This window comes from Magallana gigas, chromosome 6 (assembly GCF_963853765.1).
Source record: "Magallana gigas chromosome 6, xbMagGiga1.1, whole genome shotgun sequence".
NCBI classification, from domain to species: domain Eukaryota; kingdom Metazoa; phylum Mollusca; class Bivalvia; order Ostreida; family Ostreidae; genus Magallana; species Magallana gigas.
Genome location: NC_088858.1, coordinates 22,542,893 through 22,565,491, shown reverse-complemented (window position 1 = coordinate 22,565,491; position 22,599 = coordinate 22,542,893). Strand labels below are relative to the sequence as shown.

The 22,599-nt window shown below is 32.4% G+C and overlaps 1 protein-coding gene and 1 long non-coding RNA gene across 2 annotated transcripts; both read right to left on the bottom strand.

Moving 5' to 3' along the window:
* Window positions 1-4,311: 4,311 nt before the first annotated feature.
* LOC136276547 (uncharacterized) lies at window positions 4,312-5,978 on the bottom strand. Its single transcript, XR_010715049.1, has 3 exons — window positions 5,613-5,978; window positions 5,347-5,503; window positions 4,312-5,185 (listed from the first exon to the last, which is right to left on the bottom strand). It is a non-coding gene; the product is annotated as an uncharacterized lncRNA (long non-coding RNA).
* A 223-nt stretch (window positions 5,979-6,201) lies between these two features.
* Window positions 6,202-7,389, bottom strand: LOC136276346 (lysosomal proton-coupled steroid conjugate and bile acid symporter SLC46A3-like). Its single transcript, XM_066088216.1, has one exon. The coding sequence runs from the start codon at window positions 7,387-7,389 to the stop codon at window positions 6,202-6,204; it is 1,188 nt and encodes a 395-aa protein (XP_065944288.1).
* Between the last annotated feature and the right edge of the window lie 15,210 nt (window positions 7,390-22,599).

Sequence of the window (22,599 nt, the reverse complement as noted above, 5' to 3'; positions counted from 1 at the left end):
TTAATTATAGGTACACGTATCATCTAATTAATTTCATTTGTCTTTTCACGCCCTTATATCTACCATAGCTACGTATGTACACTACATTGTCAACGTATACCCTCTTTTATGGTAATCCACATATGCGACCTTTTATTATTTATCTTAAACTAGTGATAAATTTACTTCGAGACTTATAGATTATTAGTATATAATCATAAGTTTCTGATCTACTGAAATTTAAACAAAGCACAAGCTAAAAAGACAATCTTAGTTGCGAAGAATACTATACAGCGGAGACGTTTTTTTCTTTCTCAGCTCAGGGGTGTATTCTGATTAGCACAGGTGTGAATGCCTGCAGGGCTTCTTTTATCCGTGCTCACCTGTTGTGAAACCCTTTGATATTTCTCCAAATGAATCAACTCAAGGGTTGATACAAAAGTAATGTTACACCACACATTCCAGGTCAGTTATCCATCCTGATTAATAATCTACACAATCGTTCATGCGCAACAGTAAGCTTTTTTCTTCAAGGAGAAAGTTTGATATTACAAATCCCATTCATTTCGAACCAGTGTTATATAGTGCCTTTTTCCCCTAGCCATCTTTCCCCCCGGAAAAATGGCTATATAGCAGTTCTTCCCCCCGGAAAAATGGCTATATAGCAGTTTTTCCCCCACGGAAAGCTGACTATATAGTGGGCGTTCCCCCTTTTTATAGCCAGATTACCCCCACGGAAAACCTACTATATAGTGAATTTTCCCCCATTTTTACTTTCCAGCCATGTTTATTGCGGACCATTCGTGACAATAATTTGCAATAACTGATATGATAGTAATTTCTCACAAAAAAGGATAATTATGGCATTTATTAATACCTAGAATAAAATACATGGTTTTTCAACCCCAAATATGAACTAAGGCATGCGCCTTCATAACATGCATGTGTCATCATCGTTTATTTCACCTGTTCTCACCCCTTTTTGCAACACCTTTTACACGGATTTCGGAATACCTTGAATCTTTTTCATCTAATCGATTCTTATCTACAGTTTTGACTTCGACGTTATGAACATGTAAGAACACATTTGAGTGAAAATACGCCGGTTTGGAAATGTATTACCATTAATCTATGAGCTTCTCCCAGGGAACTAACTGACCAATCTTGACTTAATTTTGTAGAGGAAGGGAATAGAAAGTGGAAATGTATCACTCCTTTTGTCCAAAAGGCCATCAATTTTAAATTAATACCGCTAGAATTGACGATCTTAAAAACAATTACTAGTATATATTTCTTCTTCTAAATATCAAACGGGAGACAGGATGCAATGATATAATGAGAAACTGAAATGTTTTAGTTTTACTTTGATTGATGGGGTTCTAAATCATGGTCAAGGGGTATTTTAATTATGTATTAAAAGCATGTGTAAAGTTAGTGTTCACCATTTCGTTTTAAATTTACGCATATTCATATTTTAAGCACATTTCTACGAAACGCGAGATATTATGATGTAAATATTTTATGAAACAATGAAATGTCTTCACAACCAGAACAATGTCGGTATCTTTGCTGGTTACTTTGGAAAATGTGAAATGGAGCCTGAACTAACTTTATGTTTATATTGTCACTCACTATTTGCTAATTTTTCCCTTTTTAAGTTTGCAACGTGATTTATAAATATACAATTTTGAAAACGATGCTATATAAATCAAGATATACGATTCCATTACCTAAAAAATTATACTATTTGTTTCATATTTTTGCAATAAAGATTTACTTGTGTACCATATTATTTCAACCAACACATATATTGTGATGAGCTGACTTTTTTTTTAAATATAAGCTTGTTCTTCTAATCAACTAACAAGTAAAAAAGTCGTATATGCGCTTAGGTTGGTTATTTATTTTTGATTTTCGGTTTCTCCTTTTATAAATAAAAGTTCATTGATCTATTTATCTAATTATTTATTATATCATTAGTCATCTTATGAATTGGTTAACTGTTTTGAAAAATAATGAATTTTACGCGCGTACTTTTTAAAAAAATTTTGTTCGTAAATTTAAAAAAAAGCAGCAGAATTAAAACGTAATTTTCAATCATCTTGATAAAGATATATATGAGTGATTGTGTATTTTTAATGATGTTTTTACTTTTAAATGACCGTAAAAATATGTTCATGTGGTCATATATAGTTTTTGAGATATGGGGCCCTAAAAATTACATATTCTTTATAATTGGATTTCAAACATCGGGCTCAAAAACAACAAAGGCTCCTACCCTGCATGGGGGGTTAAATGTTCGGTGTCATCTACTAGTGGTATACCACTAACACTGTGAAAAGATGGTTAATTGGTCATTTCTAGAATTTGAGATTCGGGTCCCCACTTATAGAACACTATTCAATCATTATAATGGGGTTTTAAACATCGGGCCCTGAAACATCAAGGGCCCCTACCCTGAGGGCTGAAATTTTCAGAATCATCTTCAAGTGGTAAACCACTGCCACTATAAAAATATAGTGATATGGTCATCTCTAGCTTATGAGACATTTGACCCTAAACAACATGCACTATAATTATTATAATAGGATTTTAAAAATCGGGCTATAAAACATCGGAAACAAAATTTCTCTAAAACAGAGGTTTACCCTGGATGAAATTTTCACAAACAGACAAACAGTCTGATAAATTTATCAAGAAATTCTTAAAACATTCTCGTTTAATACAATTTCAGAACACAGAATTATGCATATAAGTGTATAACTTGTAAAACTTTTTTCAATAAATTACCTAAATTAAGTTCTATGTGTAGTTACATTACACACATGTTAAACTTTCAGCATTGTCTATAAAAATAATAAATCGGCAAAACGAAACTTAACCTGTACAGATGAATGCAGATATACATGTATGCAACCTGGGAGTGTAGATACATTGATTTTAATCCTTACTGGATTTCCATAAATATTTGTTATAAAATCTGAACCAAAAACGTGAGGGAGAAACCCTACCTACTACTTTTCTTTTTGAATAATAGGTAACGTAGCCCGGACATGCGCAAAGAAATGTCATGCATCAAGGTGTTGACATAAGATATCGCTCTCACAGAGAGAGAGAGAGAGAGAGAGAGAGAGAGAGAGAGAGAGAATGGTTCTTTAAAGATGGTATGAAAGTCCTTGTCTTACTTTTACATAAAGAAGAAAGACAGAAAGTTAAAGCTTGCATATTACGTCATCAACAAAGTTAGAAGGCTACATTCACACAGAAGAGAAATTTAATATAAAACTCTTCTGTCATACAAGAAAATAGATCTATATGATAAATATAATTAAAAAAGATGATTAATAACAAAGTAAGAAAGAGCTTCAAAATGAAATCTTTATGAAAAACTGAATTATAAACTGTATAGACTTCAAACAAAACGGTAGCAATCCAGAAATAACGTCATCGGTGTACGGCGACTATCCTTATACGCTCTGTACTATGATATCTTTATCTTCAGACAATTATATCAGAAATTTTCAAATCCGAATTACATGTAAGATAGGTGCGAAGCTCCCTTGCTTTACGTTGAGTGTGTTTTGATTTCATTGCACGTGCACTTACTTTAAAGCATATTAAAGTACAAATCAGTTAAATGCGAAACCGATGTTTTGCCAAATGAATTACATGTATAATTACGTCGTTATGTATGGCAATCAAGAGGTCATTACAGGTAAAGTTCATATATTTTTACATTAAGAGGGCTCGATGGTCTTGGCCATTTTTGGACTGTATTGATCTCATTCAAAAGAAGAGCTCTATATAAAAATATGTAAAAAATACCCAAATTAAAATGTAAAATTTATGGATTTTTAAAATTCTAAATAAAAGTCCATGGGTAAACAAAGCATATCTGAGAGATATTGGTAGATCTGACGGTTAAATTGCTGACCAATTTAACCTTCTTATTTGGAAATGCAATTTTTCAAAATCTAATTTAATGTAATCATAAATAATTTAAATATACCAACTTTATGACACACGTATTTTGTGTTTGTTTAAACATAAAAATAATGAACATTTACTTAGTACATTTTAATTTCGATGATCTTTTTTCTTATTTTTTTTTCACACATGATTAACACTTTTATTTCAGTTATACATGTACATGTATATTGTAATGAGTGAACTAAACTACTTTTATTTCAATTCACACTGAGACATTTATGCGGTGAAAAGGCAAAAAAAAACCAGAAAAAAACTTGTGCAATTAGTACATGTACATAAAGCAAAATTAAATACGATATACAAGTTCTTTTTGAGAGAAAGAAAGGAAAGTGAGAACGGGGAGATGCATTTTTTTACACAACTGGGAAAAAACCCCGGTAAACTAAAATATTCAATATAAAACGTGAAGGCAATATCATTGTACAGAATACGTGCACGTGTAAGTAACAGTTGTTCACGATCTCTTATTCTAAATTTCTACAGTTTTTTAAACATATGTCAGAAAGACAGCTTACCATATCTTAATTGACCTAGTACATTTGATTTAGAAAAGAGAGCGCAAGTTTCTTAAAAACTTCAATTTTACCCAAACTTCTAACAAATAGTATAAAGATCCTAGTTCAAAATAGATCAAAACTGCGTTTGGTGGTCACAAAAGCTGTAAAGTGTAAATATACTCGTCACAAATTTCTTCCGATCTACATTAAAATCAAGGCATCCGCTTCCAAAATGCTTAATTGTGTGTTGTCTGCTTTATTCGTGATCTTTCAAAGATATTGACTCAAAAAATATAACATCAGTTAAATCTTGCATATTGCACAAGAAACAGAGAACTGCAGATCTGCCTATTATTGAGCTGTTTTCTTAGCTTAATCTTGAATAACCAATTTACGAACTATCTTATATACAAAGCAGAAATATTGTTTTGTAATTAAATCATAGAGGTGTTTATAAAATAACGAATCATTGTAGTATACAGTACCTTTATTCGCCCTAATTTTTTAGTTATTTATGGGTTAGATAGTTTTAAATAACGGTGGGGGAGAAGGGGACTTAACTTTAAGAACTTTAAGAACGATTTTTAATTTACAGTTGAATCAGGATACACTTTCTTGATTGTTAATATCCTTTAGTGTTTTCAGTGGATTTGATGTATATTTCCTTCGATGGGATGGCGTATTTCTTGCTCCGACTCCTTGATTTCATGTACATGACACTACACAAAAAATAGAAATTTGTATATGCATGTAAGTGAATCAGGTACAGAACATGTAGAATTCACTTTTTTTTAAAACGTAAAGTGATTACCAGTAGTCCAAGCAATAAACATTTTTATCAGCTGGTTTTGGTACAATAGTACTATCTAATCATACTTACATTGACAATATCAAAGCGACAATAAGTAATGCGATGATGACAATCAGAAAAATTCTTCTGTTGGTTTGGACAGTATTCTTGTAAATTGCATTGAAAACCATGGCTCCGAAATAAGTAAAAACGGTCTGTATTGCCGCCAAACCTCCGTAAAGTGCGCCTACAGAAAAGATAAATTAAATGTTTAAATAAAATAACAATGCAATTGTGAGCATATACATTTAACAAAACCCAGTAAGTTGTTTAGAATAACTAATTAGCATATATACCTTGTTTGTTTGAGGGTGTATCCACAGACATTATAGCTCTGACGGTGACAGGACCGAGAAACAATCAAAATCCAAACACAGGAGCTGTAAGCATGATACACCATAAGGACAACTCGGGCATGGAATTTTAAATTAAAACAATGATATGTTACTTATGTTCGATGATCATCGCATTAAAAAATCGTACGACGTATCCACGAACAAAATTAAAAGCTAAACAGCCCCGACACTTTTTTAACCAACTAAAGTTTATACGCCCCTCTGTTTAAATGGAATGAATGCTTATGGCTATTTCTAGACAATGGCCTTTAACTAATTTTCAATCTAAAGTTAAAAGTTATTACATGGCAAATTATGATTTGTTACGTGATAATTTTTAACTTTAGATTGAAAATTGGTCAAGGATACTATTTATAACCACTGAAATAATCTTTGTTTTAAGATATTTATGAAAATCTTACACAAAAAGGTAAAATATTTGTTGAATGATAGTTTATCATTGAAACTTTAAAATTCCTTCTATCCACTATATTGACCAAATTCTAGTAATTCCGATGAAATCCTAACATTCAAAGGCAATCTTAAGCTCTTATACGACACTTCTTGCTGGTAATAACCCATTATGTATCAAGTGATCAAATATCATACAAAATACTATATAGTAGAACGTTTTACCTAAAAACAGCATTAATGTTGAATGTGCTGCAGTCTCAATAACAAAATATGTTATTCCTGATAATGCTCCAAACATCGCTAAAAATTCATTGCTGAAAAACTTCAAGAAAATCCTTACAAAGAGCATAGCAATTGCTTGTTGCATCACTGAATTAGTAGCATGAAACCATCCAACCAAAACCGGGGTAAAGCAGAATGGGGGACTTAAAATGTATAATGTCTCCACACCGTCTCGTCCAATTGTTGCCATATTCACAATGATAAAGGTAGCAAGGGACAGGTTGTATTTCCATCTTGTTCTAGCAAACTGGCGGGAGTAATACAACTGGAATGATTCCTTCAGAGATCCGATAGTTTCCTTAATGCTCCATGGAGTTTTCGCAGGAGGGATAGTTGATGGAAGGAGAAGTATGCTAACAAGATTAGCACATTTTACAATGGTGGCAATGCTCAAGGTCCATATATATCCAACAGACTGAATCAAATATCCCGCAAATACTCCGCCTAGAAGGGTTCCCATGCCAACAAAGAGTTCAACGAAAGCTATCCCAACAGTTCTCCTCTTTGTACCTTCTGTGATATCGGAGACATAACTTAACGCTATCTGAAAGACCGCAAAAATATCCCCCATAATTGAAAGGAATATCGACGGTATCAGAAAGTAGTAAAGACTTAATTTAACGTACATGAATACAACTACGATTATCTGGGCAACCAGTAAACCAAAGGTTGGTACGAATAGCAACTTTTTTCTTCCATAGCGATTGCTAATGCTTCCTATGAAAATGTTGGATATTAGACATGGAATTCCTATACATACAGATGCGTATAAAAAGTACTCAGCTACCACCGATTGAACGATTTGTTCGTTTGTCGAGCTTGAATTTTCATTGCTTTGACAAAGGGAACTTTCTTCGCTCGTCACCGATTCGTTTGGGAATAGTTCCTTTCCAGCGTGGTAAGGATAGTAAAGGTTAATAACGGTATTGAACATGGAAAAAGTGAACAAATGTAGAAAAACAATAGGACCGATCAAATACTTCCTTCGTGAGGATATTTCCTGCTGGGGTGTTTCTAGTTCCATGGATGATGTCTTGGACATCTCGGGGCTTTGAAAAAAAAGATTGATTGATATGCAAACGTTTTTCAAAGATAATTGTTCAAAAATTGAAATAAATGTACATCATTCTTGTATCTATCTTTCAAAACGTTTTTTGTTCCGTCTTAATTTATCCAACCGTATTAAGCAACTTATTCAAGTTCGGCTTTCTTGCTGATGTCTCTAAAATGTACCCATTTCGAAGACTTTGTGTTTGTTAGTGTATCCCATGTCTTCTTTAATATCTGTACTATATATACCAGTTAAAATATTTAAAATGTAACAATTAGTTTTGATTCACGCTAACAATGAAATATAAACCACATTTTTTGCGGCAAAGCTTTTAAAATATTGTTCTGAAATGCAAGAGTTTAAAAGTATTGTTTTTATATGCTGTGACCTGCAAAAGTGGTTTTTTTTAATTATTTATGAAAGGAATGACCTTACCTTTTTATGCGTATCAAAATTGTTATATTTTAAAGATGCCTGAGATCAAGAACACATTGAACACATCGCTGTTCCAAAATCAAATGGTACACCAGCCATCCAGTAGTCTGAACCTGTCAACAGCTGTCTTATGTTAAACGCATGTAGGATCCGAGAGTATTAAATAAACAATGTCCATTCATGGTTGGATTATGTCCATGGATTGACCAAATGAAAGGGCTACATTTGGTATTTTGTTTTCTTCGGAAAACAGCATACGAACGCAGAGACTATATACTATAGTATTAAGTAGAGCGTCAACGTTTTTAATTATAAGCAACTCTCATCAAGAAAGTGAATATATTCTTTAAATATATAGAAATTTGTAGGATCAAATTAATTTGACTTTTACAGTAAAAGAAAAATGACAAATTACTGATTCATGTTGTAGTTTGAAAGCTGACCACTCATCCAAAAGTAATTCCATAACAGTTTGATTGTTTAAGGCAGTTTCAGTGCTGTGTTAAAGAAATTTTCCATTGACTTGAAAGTTATTTGAGTTTCGTCTGCGGAGCCGTCTGACTATGGATGACAATATCTATAGTTAGATAATGATCTCCTTTTAGCCAGGTAATCGTTGATAAAATGTATCGAAAGGCCTACAATGGACTTTTTATCTCAGGATGCTATTTTTCACATACACGTAATGTTCTTTTAATCATTAACTAAGTTATATAATCAACAGCAAAGATAAAAGGCTTATCTCTGATATTTTTTCATATATATATATATATATATATATATATATATATATATATATATATATATATATATATATATATATATATACTCTTTCATTATTTTCATTCAAATTATTAAATTATTTTAAAACTGTACCGGTTTTGTTTTTTTTGTTGGAATATATATATACATGTATATATAAGTGAATAAGTTCATTGTTTTCATATACAGGTAGGTGATTCCGCAGTTCTATTGCTGATTGTACAAAAGGTTCATATAATATGTTCTGGCGACTATTAAGCGATTTCACACGATGGTTGTAATTATTTGTGAATGTTAACCCAGCATAATATACAAGTAATATATTTCAATTAATCACTTTTGATATGTGGATTCGTAAAAGGTGACATGCCTTTTGGGAGGGTAACAGTTGAAATTGATACCTCTCGAAAGCCACTGTCTTCGTGGCGGTCGATAATGTTTTCTAGCGGGTGTCAATATCAACTGTTGCCTTCCCAAAAAGTCTCAATTTATATAATAGTGAATTACGATTACCATTGTGTGTCTAATGCGTTCATGATTAATTGTTTTGATTAATTTTGTCATATGGTCATTTATCATTCGGAAAGTTTGCCCCTGAAAATGTAATACTGTACGTTTTATGTAGTTTGTTCTTCTGTTTATCACAATGTTTTAATATGTATATATGTAGAACAAATAAAGGCAAACTTTCATTTTTTATCGATGCTAACCCTTATTTTCTTCTGATTGTTTAAGAATGTTTAGAATGCTATTATGTAATACTATGTACATCTGCATTGCCTTCAGCCAAAGGTGAATGTGTTCTCTCATCTATATAACACACTGAACTGTAATAATTCAATTACGTAACCAACTGACCTTAATTGTTTTATTTAAAGATTGATGTCAACATGACTAAAAACAATTAGATGTTTTCTTTAATCGACTATCGCAGAAAAAAACCCCGCAAAAATCCCCTTTATCCGCAGATGTAGATGTGAGTGCAATTTTATAAGTATGCAGATTATACGCAGACTGTCCTTTAAACTCTTCTCATAGAGATCCAGATTGTGCTTGAATGTCAAAGCAGACTTTATTAAGTTATATTTACATCCAAGATTTTTTCCTCAAGATTTTGATTTTAAGGAATTTGAATCTACAATATCTGAGGTTGCTTTCACTAAACCTACAGCTTTACTAGGCAAATGGTGTTTTAGAGGAAGATTTCAAAAAAAATTTCTCTACATATTCCTATGTAAAATACCCCCTCCCCCTTTGTAAAACCATCCTATCCCCAGGGATCATGGTTAGAACAAACTTAAATCTACATAAAGATGCTTCTACACAAGTGTCAGCTTTCCTAGCTGAATGGTTCCTGAGGAAAAGATTTTGATAGATTCTCTGTATATTCATTTGTAAAAATTCGACCACCCCCCCCCCCCTTTGTGGCCCTACCCTACCCCCAGGGGGTCATGATTTTTACAACTCTAAATTTACACTACATGAGAGTGCTTCCACATAAGTTTCATATTTCCTAGCTGATTGCTTTCTGAGAAGAAGATTTTTGAAAGATTAACTCTGCATATTCCTTTGTAAAAATTCGACCCCCCCCCCCATAGTGGCCTTACCCTATCCCTGGGCTCATGGTTTTCACAATCAATTTTGAATCTACACTACCTGAGAATGCTTCCACATCATTTTTAGCTTTCCTGGCCGATTGGTTTCTTAGAAGAAGTTTTAAAAAGTGTTCTCTGTATAGACTTTTGTAAAAATTTCACCCCCATAAGGGCCCCACTATACCCCTGGGGGTCATGTTTTTCACAACTGGTTTTTGATGATGGTTTTTGAAAAATTCTCAATTTTTTTCTCTAATTTTAAATTATTCCCCCCTTGTAAAAAGGCGTGGTCCTTAATTTTCACAACTTTGAATCCCCTTTGCCTAAGGGTGCTTTGTGCCCAGTTTTCTTGAAATTGACAAAGTGGTTCTGGAGACGATGTTGAAAATGTAAAAAGTTTACGGACAGATCGACGGGCAGACGGATGACAGACAGACTGTGAACAAAAAAGCTCACATGAGCTTTCAGCTCCGGTGAGCTAAAATGGTATTGGCTGCGGGGTGTAGTAAAACATGGCATGTGCTACATGAAAAAGTCGGTTTAAAAATGTTTTTATTAAGTGTAGAAATTGGAAATAATATAAATATAAGTAATAAGGAATCATTCTTTTATAAAACCCTTCGGGCTTTATTGGATTTTGCCAAGCCCCGAACAAAATTACCACCTCATAATACTCAAAGAATGATTTCTTATTCCTTAAAAATTCTCCACAGCAAAACTCCTGAAAACTTCTGCAGACTCATCTATCTCTCGATGATAAATAGAACACAAGATATTTATTGCAAGATATTCTGATATCCCTGCTACCTTCTAATAAATCCCATATGGTCTACTAAAACACATCGTTTTACTGTCAAAATGACTTTTTTGCAAAGTTAGACCTGATCATTAATCACATAGCATCAAAGAGGGTTCAGCCCCCCCCCCCTTTTTCTCGCAGCAAACATAATTGTTCCAAACTTTAAAAGATTGAAATATTGAGAGGTTCATAGACACACTAGCCCCCCCCCCCCCCCAACGGATTAGGAATTTCAGAATTTTGGAAGAAAATTTTGTTGTAGGTAATAATTTTTTGGGAATTAGTTTTTTTTTCAAGATTTTTTTTTCCTAGTAAAGATTTTTTTAGGATTAGTCTAGCCCCTCCCCCCCCCCTCCCCCCATTTTTAATTTGCTTCCGACGCCACTGTTCCAAATACTAGTACTTCAGCTTTAAAAAATTTTCATCTTCCTATATATATCTTTATGCAGAGTTTTGTCTTCGTCGTTATTCGCATACAAAATAATATGTAGATCGTCATATTTATTGCATTTTTATCTTTTGACAACAGTTTTAGTCAGTTTTTTGGCAAAATCAAGCCAGTTTAAGAAATGTCTATATTTTTATTCTCAAATTTATGCAAGTTGACCGCACATCCCGTTATATAGATTTTGCTCAATATTAAGCTTGTTTGTGATATGTCAGTCACTGTTGAATTGTCTCTCTTTGATTACAAAGCTTGTTATAAGAAATATATCAATAATGTACACTTTTTCCATGAATAATTTAAGTAGTAAAGTAAATTTACGTAAGTATCAGCATAATATACAAAATAGTGTCTTCCCTCGCGAAAATTCTTCCATTGATGCAATTTCATATGAATGACGAGATTGGTTGTAAATATTGAATTATAGCAAATATTACATTTTTAAAAATCAATTTTCTTATTTTTGTCTGCAATATTTTTTTAAAGATTTTGAAAACGACAAATTAAAAAATAACAAATATGTAAATACCAATAGATAAACAGTATATGGATATTTGCTTCTTTGAAAATGAATATCATATTAATCGTTTATGAATGCGAAATCAAAAATGTGACATTCAAATCTTTCGAATTTCATGTACATGTACATGTAAAATGGATCTGATGTTATTTTCGTGATTAATTTTGTGTTACCTATTTTGCTCTTTTATTGTAGCATAAATCTTTTTTGTATATTTCTATACCCAGCATTCAAGTAACTTTTCTTCAGATTTCATCAACAATCTGAATAATAATAATAATAACCATGCAGTATGCTAGCATGCGATGACCTTTTTCACCATTTATCATATATAGTTAGATAGAATGTTCTACGAGCCTGTGTTGTCTATGTGTAGCCTGGTTAAAGTATGCAAACTAGAAGAACATTCTATCTATCTGTAAATACCATATACAGTAAGATAGAATGTTCTACGAGCATGTGTTATCTAAGTGTAGCCTTGTTAAAGTATGGCAGTTAGTAGAACATTTTATCTAACTGTAAATACCATATACAGTTAGATAAAATGTTATACGAGCATGTGTTATCTAAGTGTTGCCTGGTTAAAGTATGACAGCTAGTAGAACATTTTCTCTAACTGTAAATACCATATACAGTTAGATAGAATGTTCTACGATCCTGTGTTATCTAAGTGTAGCCTGGTTAAAGTATGACAGCTAGTAGAACATTTTCTCCAACTGTAAATACCATATACAGTTAGATAGAATGTTCTACGAGCCTGTGTTATCTAAGTGTTGCCTGGTTAACGTATGACAGGCTAGTAGAACATTTTCTCTAACTGTAAATACCATATACAGTTAGATAGAATGTTCTATGATCCTGTGTTATCTAAGTGTAGCCTGGTTAAAGTATGACAGCTAGTAGAACATTTTCTCTAACTGTAAATACCATATACAGTTAGATAGAATGTTCTATGATCCTGTGTTATCTAAGTGTAGCCTGGTTAAAGTATGACAGCTAGTAGAACATTTTCTCCAACTGTAAATACCATATACAGTTAGATAGAATGTTCTACGAGCCTGTGTTATCTAAGTGTTGCCTGGTTAACGTATGACAGGCTAGTATAGAACATTTTCTCTAACTGTTAATGCCATATACAGTTAGATAGAATGTTAACTCTACGAGCCTTTGTTAGCTAAGTGTAGCCTGGTTAAATTATGGTAGGCTTGTAGAGCATTCTGTCCAACTATATATTCCATAAATGTTTCGATAGAATGTTCTACGAGTTTGTGTTATCTAAGTGTATCGTGATTAAAGTAAGACAGGCTCGTAGATTATTCTATCTAACTATATATGGCAAATGATGAAAAAGCTACGTCGTTACTTGTCATATATATAACATTAAACTTGTAAATACTGTGAACATGTAAGTAATTTATGCTGACAATTTGCCAGAGGTAATGTAATTTTTATCAGAGGACTTGAAATATCTTTGCAAAAGAGAGTTGCATACATACTTATTACGTCGCATGTCAACATGAATAATTTGGATGCTTTGCATGTTGTTAGCGATATGTATATATGGTTATATGTATATAAGAATAGTTCATGAAGCATTTTTTGTTTCTTGTTTTATCTTGCATTTCGACGTAATGTGTATTCTTTAATAACCTCCAAAGGAGCCATAAAATAGGTACATAATGCATGCAATGAAAAGGAAAATGGCGAAGGATTCTACTTTATATCAGATGAGCTTTCTGTATGGATGTACAGAGAACATATATAATTATGTATGTGTATATACATAAGACAGAGAACAACTTGTAAAGAATTAACAGATCAAATTATCTCAACTTCGAAGCTTTCAGTAAATACTGACAAAGTTTCTGAACAAAAATTGAAGTTATCGGAACTAAAAAACAGTATAAATTATAAAAATGGTTTTTGTGGTGGAAAACTTTCGGTACTTTTCTCGAATATTCGAAAATGCAGGGCAAACCATGCAGAACAAACCGAAAGTCGTCTTATATCTCTTGAGAATTACACGATGTAATTTTACGGTCACTTATAGGTAGGTTTTTATACCTTCCATTATCAACATTAAAGGAATGTGCAGATATTGTATACTTACATAATAAAAAAAAATTCTTTATGCGACAACCATTTGGAAAAAAAAATTATCAGCTGTTTCCCTATACACTATATACATGTACTAGTATGCTGAAGAATTTTTCAAAAACACTGTAACAATGCTGTATGAACGAGTCCGTTACGCATTTTTCAACTCTTAGAACAAATTGTTTGACATATATTTTCTGACTTCCTGCTGTGCTCAAAAATTTCCCAAGGCCCAAAGATCCAATTCATTTCTAACTAAACTCACCCTCAAATGAAAGTGGCAGAGATATGCCACCAATTTTTTTTCTAAGAATAAAAGGACTATCAACAAGTCTACATTTAGACTGCTTGATACCCCATCCCCTTTACGTGCTTGTGCGCCACAAACTCAAAATCTTAATATTTTAAAGAAAGTTGTTTTTCGATGTGCAATACCGTTCAGAGTAAAGAGACCAAAAATCCCTATTTTAGGAAATGTGGTATTTTAGTCACGAAATATTTGGAGTGGAAATCAATTCTCAAAGTAATTATACAACGGGACTTGGGCTGCTAATAATACTTCATCTTCGACAAGTGTGTGTCTTTTGAGATCATCGCCGTAAAATGGCGTCGTCTTTTAATCTTCAGACTCTATACATCAGCAAAACAGCGTAATCACGACTCCAAAATGGTGACATTTTGATAAATAGTGGGGACAAACTTTGGGGGGATTTGATTAAAAAAGGTAAATCCCAAGAGTGGTCTTTAAAGAAGGGCATTTCAAGGGAGTGAATATTCGTCTGCAAGTATCGCGCGAAAATTTTCTGTTGAGCATTGTGTAAAGAAAAAATATAATAAAATGACAAAATCTGTATTTCAGTCGGAAAGAGGTAAAATATAGTATTGATGACACAATTTTGATTATGAGAAAAGAAAAATTTTCTTTTTTGTTCAATTAAGTCGCAGAGAATTGTTATTTTACATCATACTCTACATCTCTCTTGCATTTAATATGAAAAGTTGCTCAAGCCCTTTTAAAAAAGAAATATTTTCCATTTTCACATCAATACAACATGAAATACACGTATATTGTAAGGCAAAGGAAGACTCGAAAACTTTCCGGTTTTTTTCTGGAAAGAGAGACTCGCTTTACACTAACACATTTTTGTTATAATGCTATTTTCCAATTAATAAAGTCCGGCGTCTACAGAAATCTTTCCAAATCCGGTCTTTATTCTTGATTCATGTGACGAGTGTTTGATTTAAACTAATAAATGATATTATCTGCCGAGTTTCAATGAAGTCGGAATTAATAAGAGGGATAATACTGCTCTGGAGAAATTCCATTAGAAAATAATTATATTTAGTAAATGGGGATATCGTAACTGATTGGTAATTAGGACCGATGCTGGCAAAAGACCACCTGAAGACGCGAAAACTCTGACCTCCCGTCCCTCAGAAGCAAACGACAAAATCCCTTCCAATATAATAATCAGAACGGGGAAATAAAATGTCATTATCCGCGAATTTCAATGGCAAAATTATATCGAATCTGCACGTTAGATCGCTAGAATTTAATGATAAAAAAAATACAATATTAATGCAGGCTGCATTATAAACTATCGTACAATGTATCTGAAATAATACTGTATCTTTTACTTCTAATCTGAATATATAATCTTAAGTTTTGGTATGAAAGGAAATCATATTTATTTATTTCGATTCATGTAGACCAGTATTTATATACTAAAGAGTGCAACACAATCTTATTTACAAAATAAAAAATTCTGTTTTTTAAATAATTAAATATTTAAAAAATATATCACTACATATTAAGTATTGATTAATTATTTTGCAATATTTGTTATGTTTTTGTCAATAGTAGATTGGTAATAACTATTAAGAATTTTGATGTTAAAAATAAAAACCTGGTAAGGTAATATCGTGCTTTTATAAAAGTTTATCTTAACTTTTATCTTACCAACGTGCATTAACAGTTTCTTTACCCTTACTGCAAAGGATAGTGCCTTTTGATAAGAGAACCTGTTTCAAATAGAAACACTAAAAATCAATTGAATTTAATTTCAAGAAATCTCCAGCGCAAAAAGAAAAATCCTTCAAGTAAATGAAAGAAAGTACTTGTTTTTGGTTTTTTTCTGTCCCAAGCCTTTTCTAATTAGATCTTCTTCTAGACGGATTTGCATTGAATAAAAAAAGAGGCAAAAAAGCAATCTTTCATTGCGAACAACCACCTTAACTCGTTAAGGTTCCTAATTGAATTCCCTAGCGACACCAGGCCTGAATCAGATGTAATCTAACCAACTTCGATAGATAGTGACAAAAGATTTGTAGAGATTATGGATGCATGTCTGTTTCTTTCCATGTATTGCTAGTCGCGTTTGCGAGCATTATCTATAAGAAATTAGTTTTATTAAAGATTACCGTTCGTGTTCTCTGGGTTCCAATTTTTCACGCCACTGTGTCGGAAAATAGGCTGGGAGAGAAAAGACATAATGTGTCTTAAACGGTTGGTTTCACGCCTCTGGGTCACAAATCGCAGACAGATTGGATTCTTCATTCACAATCGGTTCCAGAAGTTACTGATTTTGATTGCCAAAATGTTTTGCGATTTCTTTGAAATTCAGATTAAATTGAATCAGATCTTACTTTACTAATTTTAAAATTTTGAACATTTCATTGCATGGGGCATTAAAAAAGCGAAAGTTCTTGGTGGACATTGGAAGAATCATCGTGTCCTAAGCTTTGTTGAATTTGAAGTTTGCTACTAGAAACTTACATTAATGATAATTGACATATGATTGTACATATGATATAAGCTTCACAGCTAGATATGTAATTATTATTCTTTGGTAAATAATTTTTTTTATCGGTGCAATTCATAACATCGGCAACATGCAAGAGTAATAAAGGTAGTCCTACTATCAACTGTCTTCTGGGCTGCTTTTGGCGCAGTATCTTAAAAATTACTAGACTAAATATACTTGTAAAATAAATATACCATGTACATGTTTATAGACATGCACATGAAAGATATATACAATCACTTTTAAAAAGAAAAGAATAATTTGAATTTTATACAATATAACGTCTAGGGTCTGGGATTGGCGTTTCGACACGGAAGTCGACAGAAGATTATTAATTTATAAAGACCAGTAGACGAAACGCTTTCCGATCGGAAATTCAACGTACTATGCAGCACTTTGAACTGCCGGCAATTAATTTTACATCTTATTGATTCCCTATTCTATCTTATTTCCGATTCTGCAACAGAGCGATTTCTTTTTCAATACCTTATGTGTCTCCTGCTTGATCTTAGAACATCAGTGAAGATTGAAACGTTCCCCATTTCCGCCGCGTGCATTTAATACGAGGTCAAAACTATTGAATCTGTCATATGGTGATGAAGTTTAATTCCATTAAAGATACTGCAAGCCCAGTGTCCCCTGCTTTGTAATGTAGATATTTTTTGGTTAACATGCGATCTTTCCGTGTGGCAGTGATTGTAAATAATTGATGTTCCCAGAAAACTGTCTCTCGTTGTTCTCGTACAATGGCCATGCTGAACAACAGAGTTGCTCTTTTACATGAAATCTGTCGATTAAATACGAACTCTGTGTTGCAAAGAATTCTTGTGTGTTTGTTCTTTGTGGTTCGTCCCTGTGTATATATCCTAATCCTAACATCAAACGTAAGAAAGCAAATTGATACCATAATCCTTAAAGAATTAGAAATTAATTTGGGATTTTGATGTTGCTTAAAGACATTTAGTTCATTTATTATCTAACGCTGAAATTCATTTTATTAGAAATGTTTTTGTTGAAAGTAACTTGTTTGCGTTTGAGTTTATGAATTACGATAAAAAATAGCTAAAATTTTGTTGAACAAAGTTTACTCTTATGCTTGTTTTATATTGTTTTTATAGTACATGAAATTTGTACTTAAAAGCATCGTGTTTTAATTCAGTAAAAAAAACCAAAATTATTATCATTTCTATAATTATTTTCATAAAAACCCCGTTCAATGTATGTATATCAAATTTTCATAACTCTTTAATTCGCAGAATAACTATTCAGGTAAAGTTAGTTATTGAACCAACTCTTTACTTACCTTGCAATCATTGGGCCTTGGGATCATAAAACCTAGCCGAGCTCACTTTTGATCTTAACTAAAACGCAATTTTTTTCTTAAAGTTTGACTGACATAAAAAGATTATCAACAGTCACCTTTTTGTAAGTTCTATGGTAAATACAACGACCATGTCAGCAAATACAATTTTCCGCTGGGTCGAATGCTGATTGACGTATTTCATACTTATTGTAAGGCCATTATTAATCACCAAATTGTCTACGGATTTTTCCGTTTTTCCGATTACGACAAAAAGCACACGGCGGGTGTGACGGTCAGCAGAGGATGCTCACTCCTCCATGGCACCTGATATTAATTTTTTGTAGCGGTCCGTGTTTGTTCTGCTCCTGTTTTGTATTTTTCCTTTGGACTTTTGATTTTGCATGAACGCTGTTCGTTATCACCACATTTCATCAAAAGTGAGTTCCTCTAAGTTTTATGACCACGGGGCCAGTATATAAAATACAGTTGCAATTGCCCTCAACCCACCTAGCTCGTCAAAAATAGGTGAAAGTTAGTTTAAGTTTTAAAGTTAAAATATTACCAACAAGACTTGGGTCATCATAAACAATTGATTGCATATCATAACGGCATGAAAAACATTGATTATTGCTTACAAGTATTTCAATTCTATCTCATTGACAGTCTCGTTCCCCCAGCACATGTAGATGTTATTGTGGTGACAGTTGAAACTACCGAAATCCCCAGACCTACCCTTAGGGACGAACTTCTTTGTTTTAGTATGGATGATGCATGGTCGCTTACTGATTGATATTGCCTTGGACGACACCATGTTAAGTGTTTACAGTCAAAATGCTAATACCGTTGACAACGATGTTCGGCGTTATTTTAACTTTTGATTTAACAACCCTTGCAAAGGACAAGTTTTTTCCATTTAAAAGATAATGAAAGGTTTATTGAAATGTGCTTTTTATTCTATCGGTTACTACATAGTAAATAGCTGCAAAATAATACAATTTCTGCTTTTTTGTTTTCTTTTTTTGCAGTATTTCTTTCAACAGTTCACGGAAAATATTCCAGATGTGTGTTATAACGTTGCTTCTCCTTATAGCGTTCCTAAACAAACGGAGATCAGTGAATATAAAAGTACACAAAACAGGTTGATATTAATCCGCAAAGGTAATAGGTCTACCGACAAATAGAGTTATCGACTGTCAAGCAACGGAAAATATTACCCCCTAGTTCTGACATATCAAACGGTATTGTGTGTCGCCATATTTTGATACATCCTTGGAAAATATGACAGACTTTAACGAGCTATTTGCTCGATTCATCACGGTTAATAGAAAAAGATTTTCGAATATCGAGGGAACCCGCAGATCATTTTAACAATGAACGGGAACTCGAACAATGGCCAAGTGAAATTTGTGAGAAGTACCGGTGATTACAAGTCGTTATACGGAGTATCAATTTTCCTGATATGATTGATGTCGGGAGCATCCCTCATTTTATTAAGTTTCCTGTTGAACACATTACTATTAAACTCTTGTTATTATCCTGTTAATGCAACCGCCTTTCGTTTTGCTAAAAGGCAAATTCGCGTCATGCATATTAAATGATAAACACGCGCACTATTGATTTGTATTTTTGTCACTTGTCTTCTTTTTGATTGCGAATTTGTTAGATTGGCAAGCATTATAAACACAAACGGTCCCTGTTTCAACAAAATTAAAAAGAGTTACAGTAAACTTACTTAATTGCAAACTAAACTAAACAGTTATTTATTTTGAAAATTATTGATGTGGATTGATATTTTCTGTACATAATATTCCCTTAAGATTGTACGTACAGTCTTAATATGGGGCATTTAGCAGTCCAATATTAGCAAATAGTCTCACAGATTAATATCAGTACTACAAAATCTGATATTTAGTGTGATAAAATACCGTTGCTGTTCAGTTAATCACTCAAAATATATTTAGTGTAATAAAAGACTGTTGCTGTTCAGTAATATCACTCAAAACTAAACTTTTACTACAAGCACTTGTGAATAACAAATGAAACTACAAACCAGTTTTAAGTATACTGTATACCAAAATACATTTCTGTATGAAAAAAAAAATCGGACAATGTTAGACACCAAGGGATCTCAGTCTCTAATTTTTTTTTTCAAGAAGACCTTATTTGGTATGTTTTCAATGCACAGTTTATATGTAGGTTGAATTCTGGTTTTTTTTAACAAATTAACACAATTTTTTCGAGAAAATAAAAAAAAAATCTCATACTAAAAGTTAAATACATGAAACAATATGTCTTTTACTAATTAACAATTTTTAATTGCCAATGAGTCCATGACTAATTAATTAGTAATTAGTCATGGACTCATTGGCAATTAAAAGTTGTTAAATAGTAAAAGACAAATATATAAATAGTGCCTGTTTGGGAGGGTAACAGTTGAAATTGACAGCCCAAGAAAACCATTGTCAACCGACTGCTTTTATATGGGAATAACGTGAATTCTACAGCGAACCGTACGCGTATAATTTCGCTCATGTAACAAGTTGTAATGTTACCCGTTGCTAAGTGCGTTGCTAACGCTGAGGGTAATAGAACGGATTATGAACTGCGTCTTAACCAATCAGATTTCAGTATTTAACATGAAAGTATAACAATATTAAATATTGCCTCAGTATCGAGATACTTGTTAATTGGTGTAGCCAAATACACAGTATAGACAGTAACACTAGTACGTACTATACGAACGACAACTAATCATTATATTTTCAGCGTTTCTAGACTTGGTTAACCTATATGAATTTAAACTGCATGGTTAAAATATATTTTTGTAAGTACTGTAGTATGTAAAGACCAGAAAAAACGCTGTATAGTAATGACTGTGTGATTTCAAAGGAGGGCTTATAATGGGTCTAATAATAATGGGAAAACAATTATATTGTATTATAGATATTCATTTCCAAGTCTTCAATAATTTTGGATATCCGATATACATGTAAATGGAACAAATATTTGAAATCTTTATGATTATTAGTGGGGTTTTAAAAATAAATTTGGCATGAAACAGAAAACATTTTAAGTTCGAATTCTGGATTAATTTTTCCAAAATTGTTTTATGTGACTCATTGAAGATGTTATGCTTAAAAAACTTCATGCGGCCTGTTTTCATACATTTTTTTATATATCTAAAATGCTCAAATAGTTTTTTGACACATAATTCAGGAGTAAATATATTTTTGATATAAACGTTTTAACATTGAATTGAAATAAAATAAAGTTCACATGGTTAAACTGCTAAACATAAACGTGCGTATATTCATCTTGGCAGACGACCGTAAAGAAAAAGAAATATAGTATGTATATCAACCCTTGTATGCGAGTTTTCATCTTTATGTGAATTTTCAGATACTTATATAAAAGTTCAAATGCGAATTAAGTTTTTTTTTAAACTTGTGCATATCCCGTTGTATTAAAAACATTCAAATCAAAGAAATATATTTAAGTAATACGCATTCAAAGCATACTTAATACTGTTTCTATATCTGCCAAGTGTTTAACCTAATAAGGTTGTGTTTTTTTTAATTTCCATCGTGTAAATCTGTAAAATTTGCTATTATACACGTGACATAATATTTCAATATTATATCTTATTAGGCTCAGCATTCCTATTCATCCAACTTGTTGACTCTTTGACAGGTGAAGCTCGTAAAAGAAAGTAAAGACACGCGCCAGGATAAAGTCAAATGAAGCACAGCGTGCGACGGTAACTGATCTCTATGTCCTCAAGAGCCATTCATTGCACCTCGACAGCTGCGCAACCCATTGGTCACGTGTGTCGGAAATTCATTTCCCATCATTGCTGCCATTTTGTTTTACAAGTCTGTTTGTGCTCCGACACTTGAAGTGTCGGATTACTTTGAATGTTAAACCAATAGCTGATGAAAAAATAACAAAATAAAATTATGTTGTTTGAGATCTCCTTTTATTTGCAGTATTTAATTACCTGTCCTGAAATTTAAGTCAGCTTCACTATTTGTAAAGACGCACTTAAAAATGTTATAAGGAATAATTCATATCAATCAGCATCATTTATTAGTCATTCTACGTAAAAATACTAATTAAAAAATAAATTAAAAGATTGTTAAATAACAAGTGCAACTAAATTCATGTTTTATGATTTTTATTGCAACACCTGTGTAGTTTCAATTATCAATGAATAAATGTAAACACCATGAAGAGAAAAACGTAGACTATAATAAATAATTTTAATAAAACTAAAAATACGGTACTTTGTATTTACAGTACCTTAATTTACTATGTACTGATAAGTGTACTTTTGATGATAAGTTTAATCGTTACAGTTCAGCAAGCATTCGGACCGCGCTGGTACAAAATTGATTAACATATTAATTTATTTTCTTCAGCTTCTTCTATAACAGTAGAGGCT

Excerpts from the sequence above, each read along its gene's own strand:
- LOC136276346 (XM_066088216.1), bottom strand. The coding sequence starts at position 7,389 with ATGTCCAAGACATCATCCATGGAACTAGAAACACCCCAGCAGGAAATA.